At 40.5% G+C, this 22,534-nt stretch overlaps 1 protein-coding gene across 1 annotated transcript in view; it reads right to left on the reverse strand.

Moving 5' to 3' along the window:
- Positions 1–22,534, reverse strand: part of LOC135110048 (glutamate receptor ionotropic, delta-2-like) — a 153,508-nt gene that overhangs the window by 50,840 nt on the left and 80,134 nt on the right. Inside the window, exon 6 of the mRNA XM_064022022.1 lies at positions 20,807–21,045. Coding sequence (XP_063878092.1) covers positions 20,807–21,045 — 239 coding nt within the window. The remainder of the gene's footprint in view (positions 1–20,806; positions 21,046–22,534) is intronic.

Raw genomic sequence — 22,534 nt, forward strand, 5'->3', positions numbered from 1 at the left:
ACCTTATCCAGCCTAACACCTTCCCATCTATCCCGTGTCCTAACCTTTCTCAGGAGTCTTTGATGTATACCTTGTCAAATGCTTTACTAAAGTCCAGATATAAGATGTCATAACTATCACCATTATCCATTGTCTCGTACACTTTACTGTAAAAACCTAACAGGTTCGTCAGGCAAGACTTCCCCTTCGTGAAGCAATGCTATGATTGATTTATCAAGTTATATTTGTCTAAATGCTTCCTAATATTCCTCGCTATTATTGACTCCAGTGACTCCATGAAGTTAAGCTGACAGGTCCATAATAAGATGCTAAAGTTTTATCTCCTTTCCTAAAAATGGATAATAAATTAGCCTGCCTCCACATTAGTGATACCTCCCTTGACTCAAGTGATTTCCTAAAGATAGAAACTAACGGCTCACGAATGAATTTTGCATTCCTTAAGTATTCTGGAACATATTTAATCTGCTCTTGGTGTCTTTAACTTTTTTTGCCTATCTATCTCCTGTTCCATTATCTCCTTAGTTATGGAAATATGTATCAGCTTCTCATTCTCATTTGCTCTTAACATTTGCTCACTATTTGGCATATCCTGCAGGTTTTCCTGGGTGAAGGCAGTTAAAAAGATACTCATTCATAATTTTACTAATCTCCTCCCTAGAACTGACCAGCTCCCCATCTGCTGCCCTTAATGGACCTATGGTAGCCTTATTCTTCGTCCTGTATACCTGATAAAATCCCTTGGGGTCCGTGTTCGCCTTGCTGACTACCGTTAATTCATAATTGCCCTTAGATTTCCTCGTTAACCTCCTGACTGTTCTAACTAATTCATTATACTGTGTCCTTAAAATTTCTTCACCTGCCCTTAGTCTCTTATAATTATATACTTCTCTTACGCCCTATATAATGTCTTAAGCCATTTAGGGTCATTTTTCTGTGATCTTATTGCTCTACACGGGATGTTTGCTAACTGACCTGTATGCAGTTTATCTACAAAATATTTATACAACTCATCTACATTTTCTTCATCTAATCCCCTCATCTCGGCGCCTTCCATCCTCTCCACTCCTTCATCCTCACCAACATACTCACCTCTCTCTCTCTCTCTCTCTCTCTCTCTCTCTCTCTCTCTCTCTCTCTCTCTCTCTCTCTCTCTCTCTCTCCGCCCCTTCCGGACACATCTTCCCTCCTCTTGTCCTACATCCTCACGATTCACCTCACCTCTCTCATCCTGCCTTATCTCTCTCAACTCTGTCGCGGACCTGACCTCGCCCTGCATCCGTTGCCAGTCAACTCCTTGGAGGCACCTTTTTAAATCCTCAAAATCTGCTCTCCTAAAGTCATTAATTTTTTTGCTTCTAAAATTTTCCTCCCATTTAAAACTGTACCTAATTTCCCCGTGGTCACTGTTATCTAGCTGCCCTCCAACCTCTACCTGCGTGACTGCTTCCTCCCTGTTAGTAAGAATTAAATCTATAAAATTGTTTCCCCTTGTGGGTTCTACGACTACCTGTTTGAAAAAAAAAATTATCCTGAATTACCTTAAGAAATTCCTCTGCTTCCTTGTTACCCACCATCAGGCTCCAGTCGATATTCCTAAAATTAAAATCTCCTACAACACAAACCTGACTACCTGCCTGCTCTATTTATTTCCTGCCACAGTGAGGTGTTAATTTCCTTTGTACTGTTCGGTGGCCTGTACACTACTTCCAGTACTTCTGACTGTGGTCCTCCCTTAATATCTACCCATATCGACTCTGTTTTGCTATCTGTTTTTATTTTACTGTTAATACAATACTGTAATGTGTCCCTAACGTATAACGCGACGCCTCCTCCTCTCCTGTTTTCCCTGTCTTTATAGAACAATGTATAACCATCTATCTTAACCTCTGGATGGGGATGATAGGTGGAAATAGGTAGGTATATTTCGGACAAGGACTGCCACGAGCAAACCTGATGGCTTCTTGCAGCTTCCCTTATTTCTTATGTCCTTATGTTCTTATGTAATTTTAGATTCCCACTTACATAATCCACTCCATAATATTCAATTAATGGTCATACTTTTTTTTTTTTTTTATAAGTATTAATTTTCGTTCTAGAGTTGTCCTGTTTTCCTGTAAAACAGTTTGTATGGTGGAGGAAAAATAACACATGGTAAAATTTCAGTGTTCACCAGTGAAAGTGATGAAAGGCAGAATATACTGAATAACTTTTTTCCTTTAGTGAGATGGACACTACAGGGTTGAGTGTAAGAATTTGTGGGGAGTGCAATTAGAAGTTAAGAGTAATAATCATGAAATTATTGCAAAAGATTGTGAAAAATGCGAAATTACGAAGGTGAATGAGTGATTAAAGACGGGCAGTAAAAGAGAGGATTTAATGAGAGAATCAACCCATGTTGAAAAAGGCTGAGTTGATCCTTCCTCATATTTGTATTATGTGTGGCGCTTTCTCCGGGAGAGAAAGAAGAAGAACAAAGAGAAAGAAAGAAGTGGCGAGACAGAGAGAGAAATGAACGAAGGAGAGAAATTGAGTGCCCTATGCGTGATAACCCATGCCCGCTTGCCTATAACTTAATGTAAAACCAACCACTGCTACACAACCTCATTCCCCTCGAAAATTTACCCTGTTCTCCTTGTTTTCGAGACCTGTGTTCATTACATGATGTAGTAGAAGAGTTGACACTCTCCACAAAGATGTTAATTTTAACCCAGGGTTTTTGACTATCCCATAATATTTAATTTTGTTTATTTATTTATTTATTTATTTTATTTATTTATTTATTTTTTTTTTTCCGTAAAGTAACGTTCTGTTTAGAGTGAGACAGTGAGAACTGGGTGGAGCGCGGAGCTGATATTCTGGGGGATAATTTAGTGGGCTTTTAGTAGTAATTATCGTGGGAATGTATCGTGGCAGTAACCCCTGACAAATTAAGAATAATTAGTTTCCCACGGGAGCTTGTCTATGTGCCGCACTCGGTAATTCTTGGGGAACTGTGGGAGGGGCGGGAAGAATAAATTGCCCTACTGAGTCTGTCTTAAGGCGTCTTGAGTTTCTTGCGTCTTTGGTGACAGCCTGAGAGCTGTCACTCGACTATCAACTCTGTCAGGTGCTGTGCCCTTGTGTCTTAAATGTCGTGCGTTGTCAACTCCTGTTAGTGTATAGAGCTCACAGCTGTGAGCGTTTGGAACAAGATGATCTTGTAATATTCTGCTAGATTGTAGATGTCTGTTCTCTCCCCGGGATTCACTGACGTATTGGAGGTGGTTGTCTCAGGTCAGGGTTCCTAGTGAACGGACGTGTTTAGTGAGCAGTGACCTGACGCTAATATAGCTGACTAGTGTAGACATGGCGCCTTGTGTTGCTGAGTGGTCTGGTTGTGTTAGTTCTCCTGTTCTCGAGGACTTCGTTGCGAACATCTCAGAGTTGGATGCTGAGTTCCATCGAAGGATCTCGGAGGTGTAGGCTGAGTATCGTGAGAAAATTTCAGACCTGCAGGCTGAGTTCTGTGAGAGGATCTCAGCACCTGTGGGAGGGTCGTGCCCTACCGTCACCCTACCTAGTAAGGCGACGGAGGATCAGTGGTCGGTTGTGTGCAGGGGAGCCAAGAGGGTGAAGGTCCTCAGGGCGTCTCGCGTGGAGACGAAGAATCCCTTCAATGTGCTGGAGGAAGGGAAGGAGATGGAGGTGGACGTGGCGGGAGGAGACAAGAAGGAGGGGGCAGATGCAGTTACCCTGCCCCAAGGTAGAGTGCTTGGGTTTGGTGATAGTCAGGTTAGGCACTTAGTGCGTTCTGTGCTAGGGATAGGAAGCATAGGTCGAGGGTGTATTTGCCAGGGGCCGGGATAGGGAAGGTAGCTGATAGGCTAGACACATGCCTGGAAAAAGATGGGAATAAGCTCATTGTTTTTCTCAGTGCGGGAGGGAATGACCTTGGTAAGGTCAGGAGTGAGGAGCTTATCGCGAGGTTTCGACAGGCTTTGGACAGGATTAGGGACAAGGGAGGGATCCCCGTGGTATGTGGTGTCTTGCCGAGTAGGGGAGTTGGTGCTGAATGGCTGTCCAGGGCTATTACAGTGAATCGCAGGCTCGCGAATCATTGTAAGAGTAATGGATGGACGTTCATCGACAACTGGGACCTTTTCTATAGTAGGGACACCTTGTACGCCAAGGATGGAGTGCATTTATCGCGCCAGGGTGTTCGTGCTTTGGCCGGAACACTCAAGCGGGAGGTAGCTGCACTCCAGCGCTTTTTACGTTTGTCGGGAGCGAAGAAGGGGTTGTGAGGAGAAAACGAAGGACAAATTAGTTAAATCTAGAAAGGTAGCTGGCTCAGGGAAGGTGAGAAATTGCTTAAGTGTTTACTACACAAGCTGTAGAAGTATTCTGAATAAAATAAAAAATAGTCTTGCTTAAAGGAATAGCGTGTGCAGAGAAATTTTATATCATTGTTTTAACTGAAACTTGGTTAGATATGTCAGGAAAAGTAATTAATTAAGATAAGGTTAAGATAGATGTTTATACATTGTTCTATAAAGATAGGGAAAACCGGAGAGGAGGAGGTGTCGCATTATATATTAGGGACACATTACAGTATTGTACTAATAGTAGAATTAAAACAGATAACAAAGCACAAAGTACAAGAAACAAAGTACAAAGGAAATTAACACCTCACTGTAGCAAGAAATAAATAGAGTAGGCAGGTACATTCAGGTATGTGTGGTAGGAGATTTTAATTTTAGGAATATCGACTGGAGCCTGATGGTGGGTAACAGGGAAACAGAGGATTTTCTTAAGGTAATTCAGGATATTTTTTTAAAAACAAGTAGTCGTAGAACCCACAAGGGAGAATAATATTCTAAATTTAATTCTTACTAACAGGGAGGAAGCAGTCACACTGGTAGAGGTTGAAGAACAGCTAGGTAACAGTGACTATAGGGAAATTAGGTACAATTTAAGATGGGAAGAAACTTTTAGAAGCAAAAACACTAGTAAAATGCCTGATTTTTGGAGAGCCGATTTTGAGGAATTAACATGGTACCTCCAAGGAGTTGACTGGCAACGGATGCAGGGTGAGGTCAGGTGCGGGACGGAGTTGAGAGAGATAAGGCAAGATGAGAGAGGTGAGGTGAGGTGTGAGGGTGTACGACAAGAGGAGGGAAGATGTGTCCGGAAGGGGCGGAGGGGAGAGGGAGGGGGAGATAGGTGTGAGTATGTTGGAATATCAGGGCATGCTGAAATGAGAAAGGTGAAGTCGAGTCGAGTAGATAGATGAGGGAGTGGAGAGGATGGTAGGGGCCGAGAGGGGGGTATTAGGTGAAGTAAATGTAGATGAACTGTATAAATATTTCGTAGATAAAGTTCATAAAGGTCAGTTAGCAAATATCCCGTATAGGGCAATACGATCATAGAAAAATTACCCTAAATGGATGACTGCTAGGTTAAAATATTATATAGAGCGTAAGAGAAATATATATAAGAGATTAAGGGCAGGTGAAGAAATTTTAAGGTCACAATATAATGAACTAGTTAGAACAGTCAGGAAGTTAACGAGGAAAGCAAAGGACAATTGTGAATTAAAGGTAGCCAGCCAGGCGAAGACGAACCCCAAGGGATTTTATCAGGTATACAGGACGAAGAATAAGGATACTATAGGTCCATTAAAGGCAGCAGATGAGGAGCTGGTTAGTTCTGGAGAGGAGATTAGTAAAATACTGATTGAGTATTTTTTTAACTGTCTTCACCCAGGAAAACATGCAGAATATGCCAGATAGTGAACAGTTGTTTAGAGCAGATGAGAACGAGAAGCTGACAGATATTTCCATAACTAGGGAGACAGTGGAACAAGAGATAGACAGGCTAAAAAGCTCAGAACACCAGAACCAGATGAAATATATCCCAGAGTACTTAAGGAATGCAAATAAGTTATTAGTGAGCCGTTAGTTTATGTCTTTAGGAAATCACTTGAGTCAGGTGAGGTACCAGTAATGTGGAGGCAGGCTAATGTAGTACCCATCTTTAAGAAAGGGGATAAAATTTTAGCGTCTAACTATAGACCTGTCAGCTTAACTTCAGTTGTAGGTAAAATATTAGAGTCAATAATAGCGAGGAACATTAGGGAACATTTAGACAAACATAACTTGATAAATCAGCCATAGCATGGCTTCACGAAGGGGAAGTCTTGCCTGACAAACTTGTTATTTATTTTTTTTACAGTAAAGTGTACGAGGCAGTAGTTAATGGAAATAATTATGACTTTAGTAAAGCATTATGACTTTAATAAAGCATTTCACAAGGTACCTCATCAAAGGATCCTGAGAAAGGTTAGGGCACACTGGATAGATGTGAAGGTGTTATGCTGGATAGGGTCATGGCTTAGCGACAGGCGACAGAGAGTTGTAATAAACGGCTCGAAATCCGAGTGCGGTCATGTAATTAGTGGGGTGCCACAGGGATCAGTATTAGGGCCATTGTTATTTCTAATATATATCAATGACTTGGATAGTGGAATTAGTAGTGATGTTAGTAAATTTGCGGATGACACAAAGATAGGTAGATTAATTAGGTCAGAATCGGATGCCATCGCCTTGCAAGCAGATTTATATAGGATGAATGAATGAACGGACAGATGGCAAATGCAATAAATGCAAAGTACTTAGCGTAGGTAGAGGAAACCCACACAGTAGATACACATTAAACAACCAAACTCTGGTAGGTACAGGGTGCGAGAAAGATTTAGGAGTTATAGTTAGCTCTGAACTCCGTCTAAGAAAACAATGCACAGAGGCCAAAAACGACAAATAGGGTACTAGGATTCATTTTTAAGAGTGTTAAAAGCAGAAGGCCGGAAGTAATATAATACTTGGCGCTGGTCAGACCTCATCTAGACTACGCTGTGCAGTTCTGGTCCCCACATTACAGGAAATATATAAGTCTATTAGAATCAGTACAGAGGAGAATGACTAAAAGGATACAGTGGATGAGAAGTATTCCTTACGAGGCGAGATTGAAGTTGTTAATCTACATTCTTTACAGACACGTAGGTTAAGAGGGGACCTGATAGAAGTCTTTAAGTGGTATAAGGGTTATAACAAGGGGGATCAGGAACCAGGGTAGAACTAGAAAAAAACTGGTTCAAGCTTGAAAAATTTGGGTTTAGGAAGGAGATAGGAAAAAATTGGTTCACAAATAGAGTGATAGATGAGTGGAACTTACTCAATAATCACGTTGTTAATGCTAGGACGTTAGAGAGCTTTAAGAGAAGATTAGACAGGTTTATGGGTGGGGATAATAGAAATAGGTATGTATATTTCATACAGGGACTGCCACGTGTAAGCCTAGTCGCTTCTTGCAGCTTCCCTTATTTCTTATGTTCTTATGTTCTTATGTCGTCTGGGAGACTACAGATAGGCCCTTCTCGAGCAGAAAGGCTTATAAAATCCTAATGGGCGTGGGTGGCCCGTCTGTGGGAAATAGTCCACGGGATATTAAAAACTCATTCCTGTGTGTTCTCTTTACCGCCTGTCCTCCCTAGCACGTGGCTCACGAATCCTTTCTCATCCGTGATTCGTGAATACTAACAAGTTTTAGCACCCTAAGTGACAACCGAAGCTTAGTTTTAGTGTCCTGGTTACCTCAATACTACATATTGTACATATAACTTGATGAATGTTCATCATAGCTTTGGCAACGCAAAAAAAAAAATAAATAAATTGTGAGCCTATGAGGTATTAAGCGTTGCGTTTGTGATTAAAACAAAATTGCCTACAGCACGGCCTCATTATTATTGCAATTTGAAATTATTATGCAGCCCCCCCTTTTTTTTTTTTTACCACGATCCGCCGATGCCAAGGTTTTGGCAACTAAGAAGGGGCTTAATCTGGTCGTAACATATGGCATTTGTACTCCACAAAGAGTTTTGTTTAGAATTAGCAACTTGGTAAAAGAAATTACTGGGAATTGCACAGAGTAACTAAATTCATGGATGTTGCTTTAGCGAGGGATGAAATCCAAATACCCAATTGATTTATCTTTAAAGCACTCAGATATATAGTGAAAGAGAGGAAGATAACTCAGTGTCATTGAAGAAGGGGCAGTTGTGTGGAAGTCGTGTTGTGCGTATAAGAAAAAAAAAATGAACATTGAACAAGACTAGTTGTTATGCCTGATTGCTAAATAAAGGTCAAACGTTAAACATTTATGTGGCTTATCAACGTGATCTGATTCATTCGTGTTAAGTTAAGCGTCTGACAAATGACGTTAAGAAATAAAGAGTGGAGTCATCAGTGCCAAAGATGCTCAGGAAAAGAACGATGATCCTCTACTCTTGTAGCCAATGAACGGGGAAAAAAAAAAAAAAATTAACATTTACTAAAGTAATAGAAATGACAAAATTTCATCGAATATCTAAGAGAATTGTCCAAGATTCAGTGTGTATAAGTAAAAAGCCGCCACTGGATCTTATTTAACGGAATCTATGATAATTATAAGAAAGAATGTGAACAGAAAATCTCCCTATTGAAAAGATTTTAGAGCTTTATTAAGTCAGTGCCTTTTCTGACAGATGCACCAAGAACGGGACTAGACCGGTTAACGGGCACCTGCCACCTCAAGTGCGCACCTTTCCTGTGGTACATCTGACAGAGGTTTCGCGGAGGCCATCTGAGCACCTTCCGTCCGCTCTCTCCCTTTATCCTGCCTCAAAGGTTTTGCAGTATTTACGCAATGTATCCATATCAATGAAGAACTCAAACTTACGAAATACCTCCCACATAGTGCAGGCCCATCATCAGCTTGCGCAGATGTACTCGTATATGCTCTGGCAGAGCACTGTCATAATGAGGGCATAATTGCAATGTGCAGCACATTGAGCATGAGATTTATGGGTCTCATGGGGTCCCTCTTATTCTTCTCCGAAATCATACCTCCAACTTGTCTAGTCAGACACTTCCAGCTATGTTCACTAACACCTACCTTTGCTTACGTTCAACCTGTCTAGATAGGGTGACCTCTCTGAACCCTCAAACTACAGTCCTATTACTTTAATTTCCTGTTTCCTTCATTTTTTTTTCAATCCATCTTCAACTGGAAGATTCTTAAACATCACTTCGCAATCTTATATCTAATCGGCAGTATGGATTCTGTCGTGGCTGCTCTGCTGGTTATTTTCTGCATTTCATCACTGAGTCTTGGTCATCCTCTTTTAGGAGTTTTGGGTGAAACTTTTGCTGTTACCTTACATATATCTAAAGCTTTTGATAGAATCTGCCACAAAGCTTTAATTTTCAAACTACCCTCCTACGGCTTCTGTCCTTCGCTCTATAACTTCATCTCAAGTGTCCTTTTTGACTGGTCTATTGGTACCATAGTGGACAGTTACTGTTATTCTCCTAAGTTTATCAACAATGGTGTTCCTCAGGGTTCTGTCCTGTCACCCATTCTCTTACTATTACTAATAATCTCCCCAACATTGAGTACATGTTTCAGCAATGGTATATTTGCACTTTTCAGGGGGTACATTGGTTCTAAGAGGATAGTCACTGCTGTACAGTAAGTACATGGTGTTGTAATCTACAACACCATGATTTTAACAAAAGTAAGGTGAATACCGTTTGGTTTTCCTTATTAAGGAACTTCCCTTGGCTGTAATCTGAACTGGGCTTGAAAAAAAAAAAAAAAAAATCAGCTACAGGACGTGTATACAGACTCTAGACTGGCGGATGGTACCGGCCTCAGTCACTCAATTCTACTGACACTCACAGCTAGTGAAGGTGTGACAATGTTACTCGTCACCATCACTGTTGCCGTCGATTTATTGCCAAAACATTACTACACATACAAAAAAAAAAAATAAAAAAAAAGACAAGAATCCAAGATTGACTAAAAGAAAAAAAAATTCATAACAATATCAGGCTTGAGGCCCAAGCTCGTACATGTACTCATACTCAAGCGCCTTATGACATGTACTTGTATGTTAATTGGACTCCATTTATTCGACCATTTTATGAGTACTTTCGAGTACAGTACATCCTCAAAATGTAAGAGAAAATTGTGGTATTTGACGAGCAGTATTTTTTTTTTTTTATGTAAGAGAGACATCGGTCAAGGGCAACAAAAAAATAATAAAAAAAAACAAAAATAAATAAATAAGGCCACTGACTTGCCGATCCCCGAATAGGGTCCAAAGCGTTGGTCAAAATTTGAAGGATAAGTGTCTTGAAACCTTCCTCTTGAAGGAGTTCAGGTTATATGAAGGTGGAAATACAGAAGCAGGCATGGAGTTCCAGAGTTTACCAGAGAAAGGGATGAATGATTGAGAATACTAGTTAATTCTTGCATTAGAGAGGTGAACAGAATAGGGGTGAGAGAAAGAAGAGACATGTGCACTGAGAATGCGGGAGGAGGGGAGGCATGCAGTTAGCAAGAACAGAAGAGCAGTTAGCATGCAAAGAACAGAAGATAGCAAGAGATGTAACATTGCGGAGATGATAAAGAGGCTGAAGTTAGAGGAGAGGAGTTGATGAGACGAAAAGCTTTTCATTCCACCCTGTCTAAAAGAGCAGTATCAGTCCCCCCTCCCCCAACCCAAGACATATGAAGCATATCCAATACATGGACGGATAAGGACCTTGTAAAGAGTTAGCAGTTGGGAGGGTGAGAAAAACTGGCGGAGACGTCTCAGAACGTGTAATTTCATAGAAGTTGTTTTAGCTAGAGATGAAATGTGAAAATCGCAGTTTAGATTATAAGAAAAGTACAAACCGAGGATGTTCAGTGTAAAAGAGGGGGGCCAGTTCAGTGTCACTGAAGAAGAGGGGATAGTTGTCTGGAAGATTGTGTCGAGTTAATAGATGGAGGAATTGAGTTTTTGAGGCATAGAACAACATCAAGTTTGCACTGCCCCAATAACAAATTTTAGAGAGATCAGAATTCAGGCGTTCTGTAGCTTCTCTGCGTGAGCTGTTTACCTCCTGAAGGGTTGGACGTCTATGAAAAGACGTGGAAAAGTGCAGGGTCGTATCATCAGCGTAAGAATGAACAGGGCAAGAAGTTTATAAGTTTAGAAGATCATTGATGAATAATATGAAGAGACTGGATGACAGGACAGAATTATGAGGAACACCACTGTTAATAGATTTACGAAAAGAACAATGACCGTCTACCACAGCAGCAATAGAATGGTCAGAAAGGAAACTTGAGATGAAGTTACAGAGAGAAGGATAGAAGCCATAGGAAAGTAGTTTGGAAATCGAAGCTTTGTGACAGACTTAATCAAATTCTTTTGATGTCTAAGGCAACAACACAAGTTTCACGAAAATCTCTAAAAGAGGAAGACCAAGACTCAGTAAGAAAGTCCAGAAGATCAACAGTAGAGCGGCCTTGACGAAACCCCTACTGGTGATCAGATAGAATGTTGTGAAGTGATAAATGTTTATGAATCTTCCTGTTGAGGATAAATTCAAAAACTTTAGATAGGCACGAAATTAAAACAATATGACGGTAGTTTGAGGGATGATAATGGTCACCTTTTTTTTTATGAACAGGCTGAATGTAGATAAGCATCCAGCAGGAAGGAAAGGTAGATACTGAGAAACAACGTTGAAAGAGTTTGACTGGGCAAGGTGCAAGCACGAAGGCGGTACCCCATCAGGTCCATAAACTTTCTGAGGGTTTTGGCCAACGAAGGCATGGAAAACATCATTGCGAAGAATGTTAATAGGTAGCATGAAGTAGTCAGAGGATGGAAGAGAGGAAGGAAGAAGCCCTGAATCGTCCAAGGAAGACTTTTTAGCAAAGGTTTGAACATAGATTTCAGGTAGATTTGATATCAGTGGTGCCATCTGGTTGAAATAAATGAGGGAAAGAAGAAGAAGCATAGTTATTGGAGATGTTTTTTGGCTAGATGCCAGAAGTTACGAGGAGAGTTAGATTTTGAAATATTTTGACGCTTTCTATTAATGAAGGAGTTTTTGGCTAGTTGGAGAACAGACTTGGCATGGTTCCGGGCAGAAATATAAAGTGAATGAGATCCTGGTAATGGAAAGCTCAAGTACCTTTTGTGGGCCACCTCTCTATCATGTATAGCACGAGGACAGGCTGTGTTAAACCAAGGTTTGGAAGGTTTAAGTAGAGAAAAACAGTAAAGAATGTATGCCTCCATGCCAGACACTATCAAATCTGTTATGCACTCGGCACACAGATACGGGCCTCTGTTACAGAAGCAGTAGTCATACCAATGAAAATCATCAAAATACCTCCTTAGGTCCCCCAAGTAAACGAAGCAAAACGCCAGAGGCACCTCTGCTTAGTGGGATTCTGATGAGGGATTAGTGTGATAGGACAAGATACAGATATGAGATTGTGATCGGACGAGTCCACTGAAGAAGAGAGGATAACAGCATAAGCAGAAGGATTAGAGGTTACGGAAATGTCAAGTTTGTTGGGCGTATCTCCTTGACGGTCAGGAGTATGAATAGGATGTTGCACCAGTTGCTCTAAGTCGTGGAGGATAGGAAAGTTGAAGGCTAGTTCACCAGGATGGTCAGTGAAGGGAGAGGAAAGCCAAAGCTGGTGGTGAACATTGAAGTGTCCAAGAATGGAGATATCTGCAAAAGGGAAAAGAGTCAGAATATGCTTCACTTTCGAAGTTAAATAGTCAAAAAGAAATTTCGTATAGTCAGAGGAATTAGGTGAGAAGTATACAGCACAAAATAAATTTAGTTTGAGAGTGACTCTGCAGTCGTAGCCAAATGGTGGAATAACTCGGACGATTCAAGAGCGTGAGCACGAGAACAGGTTAAGTCAATGCGCAAATAAATGCAACGTCCAACTTTGGATTGAAAAAGAGGATAAAGAAAGTAGGAGGGAACAGAAAAGTGACTATTGTCAGTTGCTTTAGACACCTGTGTTTCAGTGAGGAAAAGAAGATGAGGGTTAGTAGAGGAGAGGTGGTGTTCTGCAGACTGAAAATTAGATCTAAGACCGCGAATGTTGCAAAAGTTAATGGAAAAAAAGTTGAGGGGGATGTCAAGACACTTAGGGTGAATACCAGAAGAGCAGTCCTACCTGGGGACATTTGTGGTCCACTCCCAAGATGGGGAGGATGGTGTAGTAGTAGTCATTATTATTTTGAATTTTGAGTGAAGGGTATGTGTGTGTAATTAGGTGCTTGTAGTTTTGTGTGAAGCAAGAGAGTTCTCTTTAGAAGGCAAGCTGTTACTACTCTCTTGTATTGTGAGACACAATGATAAACGTTCATTGAGGTCACAGCTGCGTTTAATAATAAGTTCACAGCACCCCCTAATGCAATGCCTTAGACCTCACTGGGAGTAATACGTATGGGTGAAGAAGACTTTAGACCAAGGAATTAACAAATATGTGTTCTTTGGGAGGCCAGGTATATTAGGTTGGTGACATTGATATCATGTGAGGTTTAGTGCTATTTATATTACTAATATGCTAATAGATGTAAATGCAAGGACTGAGACTGATACTGTCTGGACTGGCAGGCTGTCACTGGCAGTGACAGTGAGTATTCCATTATATATATATATATATATATATATATATATATATATATATATATATATATATATATATATATATATATATATATATATATATATATATATATATATATATATATATATATATATATAGACACCTGTAGACACCTGCCGAAACGATAATTACTCCCAGTGAGGTCTAAAGCACTGTTCAGGGGGTCCTGTGAACTTATCATTAAACCCAGCTGTGACCTCACTGAACGTTTCCCTTTGTGTCTCACAACACAAGGGGGCAGTCACAGCCTGCCCTCTAAAGACAACTCTCTTCCTCCAGACAAAACTACAAGCACCTAATAACACACACACCCTTCACTCAAAAAATTTAAAATCATCATGGCCACTCCTACACCAGCCTCGGAGTCCCCATCTGGGGAGGGGACCATAAATGTCCCCAGGTCGGACTGCTTTTCTGTCGACGACCCTAAGTGTCTTGACACCCACCTCAACTTTTTCTTCATTAACTTCTGCAACATTCGCGGTCTAAGATCTAATTTTCAATCTGTAGAACACCACCTCTCTTCTTCTAAACCTCATCTTCTTTTCCTCACTGAAACTCAGGTGTCTGAGGCAACTGACAGTAGCCCCTTTTCTGTTCCCTCCTACTTTCTCTATCCTCATTTTCGATCCAAAGCTGGATGCTGCGTTTATGTGCGCAATGACTTAACCTGCTCTCGTGCCCACGCTCTTGAATCTTCCGAGTTTTCCACCATCTGGCTACGACTACAGAGTCACTCTCATACTAAATTTATCTGTGCTGTATACCTCTCTCCTAACTCCTCTGACTATAAGAAATTCTTTCACTACTTAACTTCCAAAGTGGAGCACATTCTGACCCTCTTCCCTTTTGCAGAGATCTCCATTCTTCGAGATTTCAATGTTTACCACCAGCTTTGGCTTTCCTCTCCCTTCACTGACCATCCTGGTGAACTAGCCTACAACTTTGCTATCCTTCATGACCTAGAGCAATTGGTGCAACACCCTACTCGCATTCCTGACCGTCTTGGAGATACGCCCAACATTCTTGACCTTTTCCTGACCTCTAATCCTTCTGCTTATGCTGTCACCCTTTCTTCTTCGTTGGGCTCCTCCGATCACAATCTCATATCTTTATCTTGTCCTATCACTCCAATCCCTCCTCAAGATCCCCCTAAGGGAAGGTGCCTCTGTCGTTTTGCCTCTGCTACTTGGGGGGACCTGAGGAGGTATTTTGCTGTTTTTCCTTGGAATGACTACTGCTTCCTTTTCAGAGACCCGTCTTTGTGTGCTGAGCGCATAACAGAGGTGATAATGTCTGGCATGGAGGCATACATTCCTCACTCTTTTTCTCGTCCTAAACCTTCTAAACCTTGGTTTAAAACAGCTTGTTCTCGTGCTATACATGATAGAGAGGTGGCCCACAAAAGGTACTTAAGCCTTCCATCACCAGAATCTCATGCACTATATATTTCTGCCCGGAACTATGCCAAGTCTGTTCTCCAACTAGCCAAAAACTCCTTCATTAACAGAAAATGTAAAAACCTTTCAAGATCTAACTCCCCTCGTGATTCCTGGCATCTAGCAAAAAATATCTCCAATAACCTTGCTTCTTCTTTCCCTCCTCTACTTCAACCGGATGGCACCACTGCTATCACATCTATTTCTAAAGCTGAACTCTTTGCTCAGACCTTTGCTAAAAACTACCTTGGACGATTCTGGGCTTGTTCCTCCCTCTCCTCCACCCTCTGACTACTTCATGCCACGTATTAAAATTCTTCGCAATGATGTTTTCCATGCCCTCGCTAGCCTAAACCCTTGGAAGGCTTAGGGACCTGATGGGGTCCCTCCTATTGTTCTCCGAAACTGTGCCTTCGTGCTTGCACCTTGCCTAGTCAAACTCTTTCAGCTCTGTCTGTCAACATCTACCTTTCCTTCTTTCTGGAAGTTTGCCAACATTCAACCTGTTCCTAAAAAGGGTGACCGTTCTAATCCCTCAAACTACCATCCTATTGCTTTAATTTCCTGCCTATCTAAAGTTTTTGAGTCTATCCTCAACAGGAAGATTCTTAAACATCTATCACTTCACAACCTTCTATCTGATCGCCAGTATGGGTTCCGTCAAGGCCGCTCTACTGGTGATCTTCTGGCTTTCCTTACTGAGTCTTGATCATCCTCTTTTAGAGATTTTAGTGAAACTTTTGCTGTTGCCTTGGACATATCAAAAACTTTTGATAGAGTCTGGCACAAAGCTTTGATTTCCAAACTACCCTCCTACGGTTTCTATCCTTCTCTCTGTAACTTCATCTCAAGTTTCCTTTCTGACCGTTCTATTGCTGCTGTGGTAGACGGTCACTGTTCCTCTAGATCTATTAACAGTGGTGTTCCTCAGGGTTCTGTCCTGTCACCAACTCTCTTCTTATTATTCATTAATGATCTTCTAAACCAAACTTCTTGTCCTATCCACTCCTACGCTGATGATACCACCCTGCACTTTTCCACGTCTTTTCATAGACGTCCAACCCTTCAGGAGGTAAACATAGCACGCAGGGAAGCCACAGAACGCCTGACTTCTGATCTTTCTAAAATTTCTGATTGGGGCAGAGCAAACTTGGTATTGTTCAATGCCTCAAAAACTCAATTCCTCCATCTATCAACTTGACACAACCTTCCAGACAACTATCCCCTCTTCTTCAATGACACTCAACTGTCTCCCTCTTCTACACTGAACATCCTCGGTCTGTCCTTTACTTATAATCTGAAGTGGAAACTTCACATCTCATCTCTGAGACGTCTCCGCCAGTTTTTCTCACCCCCCCAGCTGCTAACTCTGTACAAGGGCCTTATCCGTCCATGTATGGAGCATGCTTCACATGTCTGCGGGGGTTCCACTCATACTGCTCTTCTAGACAGGGTGGAATCAAAAGCTTTTCGTCTCATCAACTCCTCTCCTCTAACTGACTGTCTTCAGCTTCTCTGACCGCCGCAATGTTGCATATCTAGCTGTCTTCTACCGCTATTTTCATGGTAACTGCTCTTCTGATCTTGCTAACTGCATGCCTCACCTCCTTCCGCGGTCTCGCTGCACAAGACTTTCTTCTTTCTCTCACCCCTATTCTGTCCACCTCTCTAACGCAAGAGTTAACCAGTATTCTCAATCATTCATCCCTTTCTCTGGTAAACTCTGGAACTCCCTGCCTGCTTCTGTATTTCCACCTTCCTATGACTTGAATTCCTTCAAGAGGGAGGTTTCAAGACACTTATCCACCAATTTTTGACCACTGCCTTGACCCTTTTACAGGACTGGCATTTCAGTGGGCATTTTTTTTATTGATTTTTGGTTGCCCTTGGCCAGTGTCCTTCTTACATAAAAAAAAAAAAATATATATATATATATATATATATATATATATATATATATATATATATATATATATATATATATATATATATATATATATATATATATATATATATATATATATTTTATTTATTTTTTTTTTCAGCTATATTTATTTACAGGTGTATGGGGACCTATAAAAATGCCCAAGGAGTACAGAGGATAAAAAACATAGGAAATTATAATATTATTATCCTATCCACTCCTATGCTGATGATACTAGCCTCAATTTTTCCACATCTTTTTTAGACTTGAAACCTCCCTCTTGAAGGAACTCAAGTCATAGGAAGGTGGAAATACAGAAGCAGGCAGGGAGTTCCAGAGTTTACCAGAGAAATGGATGAATGAATGAAAATACTGGTTAGCTATTGCGTTAGAGAGGTGGACAGAATAGGGGTGAGAGAAAGAAGAAAGTCTTGTGCAGCGAGGTTGGAGGAGGAGGGGAGGCATGCAGTTAGCAAGATCAGAAGAGCAGTTAGCATGAAAATAGGGGTAGAAGACAGCTAGATATGCAACATTGCGGCGGTGAGAGAGAGGCTGAAAAAAGTCAGTCAGAGGAGAGGAGTTGATGAGACGAAAAGCTTTTGATTCTACCCTGTCTAGAAGAGCAGTATGAGTGGAACCCCCCAAGACATGTGAAGCATCCTCCATACATGGACAGATAAGGCCCTTGTACAGAGTTAGCAGCTGGGGGGGGGGGGTGAGAAAAACTGGCGGAGACGTCTCAGAACACCTAACTTCATAGAAGCTGTTTTAGTTAGAGATGAGATGTGCAGTTTCCACTTCAGATTATAAGTAAAGGACAGACCGAGGATGTTCAGTGTAGAAGAGGGGGACAGTTGAATTTAACTGAAGAAGAGGGGATAGTTGTCTGGAAGGTTGTGTCGAGTTGATAGATAAAGTAAGACTTTAGTAAAGTAAGACATGATACACTCTTGAGAGAGAGAAAATGGTATTCTTATGAGATTTCTATTGACTATTAACAGGGATTCGGTTATCCTGAGTTCTGCTTTGTTGCTGCCTTTAAATATTAAAGTAAACAATTTCTTATATTAAAATAGAGTTATAAGTGTATTGGTACTGAAACATAAGACTTTCTGTTCGAACATCCTCAAACTATCGTAGAACCTATATACTTAACTGAACAGTCAGGATATGTGAAAGAAAAGGTATGATGATTGGATCATATTATCTCGAAACATAACTGGAAACAAAGGAATGTAGCATGCACTGTGCATCTACGGTTTCCTCTACAACATAAAATCCTGCAAGGATAATTCCTGCTCCTCACACACACACACACACACACACACACACACACACACACACACACACACACACACACACACACACACACACACACACACACACACACACCCACACACACACACGCACACACACACACACACACACACACACACACACACACACACACACACACACACACACAAGAGCGTCACAACGCACCCGTCTGATGCTCCCTGGATGATGCCTTGCATTAAAAGATTCATGCGTCAGTGGACCTGGGCGTTCCACTCCTGCCCGGTTCTATACAGGAAACTAAGAAACAGAGTGATCAGGGAGATTAAGGCTGCAAAGGCAAACTATTACCCAGAGAAGATACACCACCTCAAGCTGACCAACAACAGACAGTGACAAAGCTTTGTGTGGCCTACAAAAGCACACTTCATCTCTTCCTTGCACCTCACACCTTCCTGCTAATCTCGCAGCTCAGGAGATGAACGATCACTTTGCTGCTATCTGTCAAACCTTTCCTCCCCTTCACACCACTCTGCTTCCTGCCTATCTTCCGGCTCCCTCTCATCCCCCCAGTGTCCAGGCGGTGGATGTTTTTTAAGAGAATACTCAAATTTAAGCCAAGATCCACCACACCCACTGACCTCCCTATAAAAATTTACAAGGAATTTGCTGTAGAGCTAGCAACACCGCTATGCTCCATAATAAACGCTTCACTCTCCCAACACTCTTGCCCCGAGGACTGGAAGACATCTTATGTCACCACCATCCCCAAAACTTCCAGTCCACAGTCACTCAATGACCTCAGGCCAGTCCCTATCACCCCCATCCCTAGCCTTATTTGTGAAGATTTTGTATATGACTGGGCCTACACCAAAATTTTGTAATACCGTGTATATCAGACAGTTTGGAAATATCAAAGCCACCTCCACCTCCCATTACCTGACCAGCTTCTTTGAATTCATCCACAGCCACCTGGACAAGCGAAACACCTCTCTAGCTGTTGCTTTTGTGGACTTCAAAAAGGCTTTTGATCTTGTTGATCACACTGTTATCGTCAGCAAGGCAGTAAGTCTGGGTCTCCCTCCTAACCTGATAGCGTGGCTAGCCGACTTCCTCACAGGGAGGCGTCAGCACGTTCGCTATCAGGGCTCTGTCTCTAATTTCCAACAGCTGACATGTGGGGTCCCCCAGGGGACCAAGATGGGTCCTCTATGCTTCTTCCTCCTCATTAACGACGCCCTCACTGACACCCCCCCATCGCTGGAAGTATGTGGACGACTGCACCGTGGGCATCCCAGTTTCCACCAAGAACCCGGACTACTCGCCACATCAAGCGATTCTGGAGCGACTGCAGACGTGGACGGAGGAGAGCAGGATGACCATCAACCACAGTAAAACTGTGGTGATGCATTTCTGTACCTCCTCTGTACCAGTGCCCCCTCCCCAGCTCTCAGTAGGCGCTCACCCCCTCCAGATGGTCCGATGTGCCAAGCTCCTCGGAGTCACGGTGGACGACCAGCTGACCTGGAAACAGCATGTCGCCAGCACCATAAGATCAGCTACCTACAGGCTGTACATGCTGCGCAGACTCAGGTCGCTGGGGACGCCGACAGATGAGTTAAGGGGGGTGTACCTTACCTTCATCCTCCTCAAACTCATGTACGCCTCCCCAGCGTGGTCCTCCTCCCTCACACACACTCAACAGCTACAGTTAGAGAGTGTGCAGAAAAGGGCGTGCAGGGTCGTCCTTGGCCCTGCATACACCACCAATGAAGAAGCCCTGAACATCCTGAGCCTGTCCAGACTATCCACCAGGTACCGAGAGGCTCTATAGAAGTTTGGAAGGGGACTTCTGCATCATCCACGTCTCAGAAACATGCTGCCGCCTGATGCGCCTCGCCCGGCCCGTGCCACCAGACACCACAACAAGATAACGCCCCTAAAGGCGCCGCGCACTGACCGGTACAGACTCAGTGCGATTCCCACCATGGTGCGAGCCATCAATCAATAGTCCCTTCTAGATTATATTTACCTTTAGGATTAATGTTAAGTATTTTTCCACCCCCTATGTACATTTTCAGTTTGTTAACTGCCTAAATAATAAACCGTTTATTATTATTATTATTACACACACACACACACACACACACACACACACACACACACATATATATATATATATATATATATATATATATATATATATATATATATATATATATATATATATATATATATATATATATATATATATATATATATATATATATATATATATATATATATATATATATATATATATATATATATATATATATATATATATATATATATATATATATATATATATATATATATATATATATATATATATATATATATATATATATATATATATATATCTGTATATATATATATATATATATATATATATATATATATATATATATATATATATATATATATATATATATATATATATATATATATATATATATATAAAGAGAGAGAGAGAGAGAGAGAGAGAGAGAGAGAGAGAGAGAGAGAGAGAGAGAGAGTAAAAACAGTATGCTGTCTACGTATATTGCATCACCGGACAACTCCACGGCACCTGTGAAGGGTCTGATCATTGCCAAGTGTTGTGGAAGATATGATGGCTTCAATGACGTTATCGTAATCTTATCAGGCGGGTAACTGTGAACATAATCCATCACTTTGATGCGGCTGGGTGTTGGTCCAGTAAGCGTGGAAAAATCAGATTCTTCTCTCTGCAGCTGACCCATGATGCCGTCGAATTGTCCATTCTTCACCAGACCAAAAGCTCGTTCAGGCTCTTCACGCACAACATAGCTATGCAAGAACATTCATTTGAGGAGTTAATTAATTTGTAATAGTAGTTGCGATGAAACATTAATTTTCAATACATCTTAAAAGGTTGTTATCCCAGGATAACAAATGAAATAAGAGAAATATATATATATATATATATATATATATATATATATATATATATATATATATATATATATATATATATATATATATATATATATATATATATATATATATATATATATATATATATATATATATATATATATATATATATATATATATATATATATATATATATATATATATATATATATATATATATATATATATATATATATATATATATATATATATATATATATATATATATATATATATATATATATATATATATATATATATATATATATATATATATATATATATATATATATATATATATATATATATATATATATATATATATATATATATATATATATATATATATATATATATATATATATATATATATATATATATATATATATATATATATATATATATATATATATATATATATATATATATATATATATATATATATATATATATATATATATATATATATATATATATATATATATATATATATATATATATATATATATATATATATATATATATACTTTTTTCTCCGCGGCCTCCATCTACCTCCATCTGCCTCCTGCACCCTTCCCTCGTTCTCAGCTTATACCTCTACTGCTTCCGTCTACTTTTCTTCCAGCCCTGCCCACCCACCGTAAACCAAAGACGCAGAGTCAACGACCAGCTCCGTCTCATGAAACCACTGTGACACCGAGCTAGCTCCCCGCCTCTATCCTGCCAGCCACTGAGGACTTTCGATGGAGGCAGGATCGTCTGGCGGCCACCAATCTTCCTGTCTTTGTTTTTCTACTTACCTTTTTTTTTCTTCTTCTTTTCTCACTGTTGACTTGGTATTTCATATTTTTTTTCGTCAGAAAAATGGCGGTAGTGTGGTGGACACACACACACACACACACACACACACAAACACTCACACATATAGATAGATAAATATTGACCACAGTGTGTAGATAAAATTTTTCATGACCATTATTTCATACTAACTTAAACACATTTCTCATTAAAATAACAATTGAGACTAGTCCACAAAATTAATCACTTAAACAACAATTTCAGCCTTAGCAATCATTTTACTTGAAGGTATTCAGAACCTCGTAAATAATTTCACAAAGAGATTAATTTCACAACTGCAAGGAAAATAAATCGTTCACCGTGGTGGATTGGTATGAACCTCTACTACCTTGGGTCATGAGGCAATGTTGTATTACGTGTTGATCGGTCTGTATCTTACCTCAGCTACACAGTCTTTCCTCAAGCGATAGGCTGCCTCTGCCCCACCTGTTCCATCTTCCCGTTTCGCACGCTAGTGAATGTCAGCTAGTACGAAACTGGGTGAATCATAACTTAACTACTTCAT

This window comes from Scylla paramamosain, chromosome 19 (assembly GCF_035594125.1).
Source record: "Scylla paramamosain isolate STU-SP2022 chromosome 19, ASM3559412v1, whole genome shotgun sequence".
NCBI classification, from domain to species: Eukaryota; Metazoa; Arthropoda; class Malacostraca; order Decapoda; family Portunidae; genus Scylla; species Scylla paramamosain.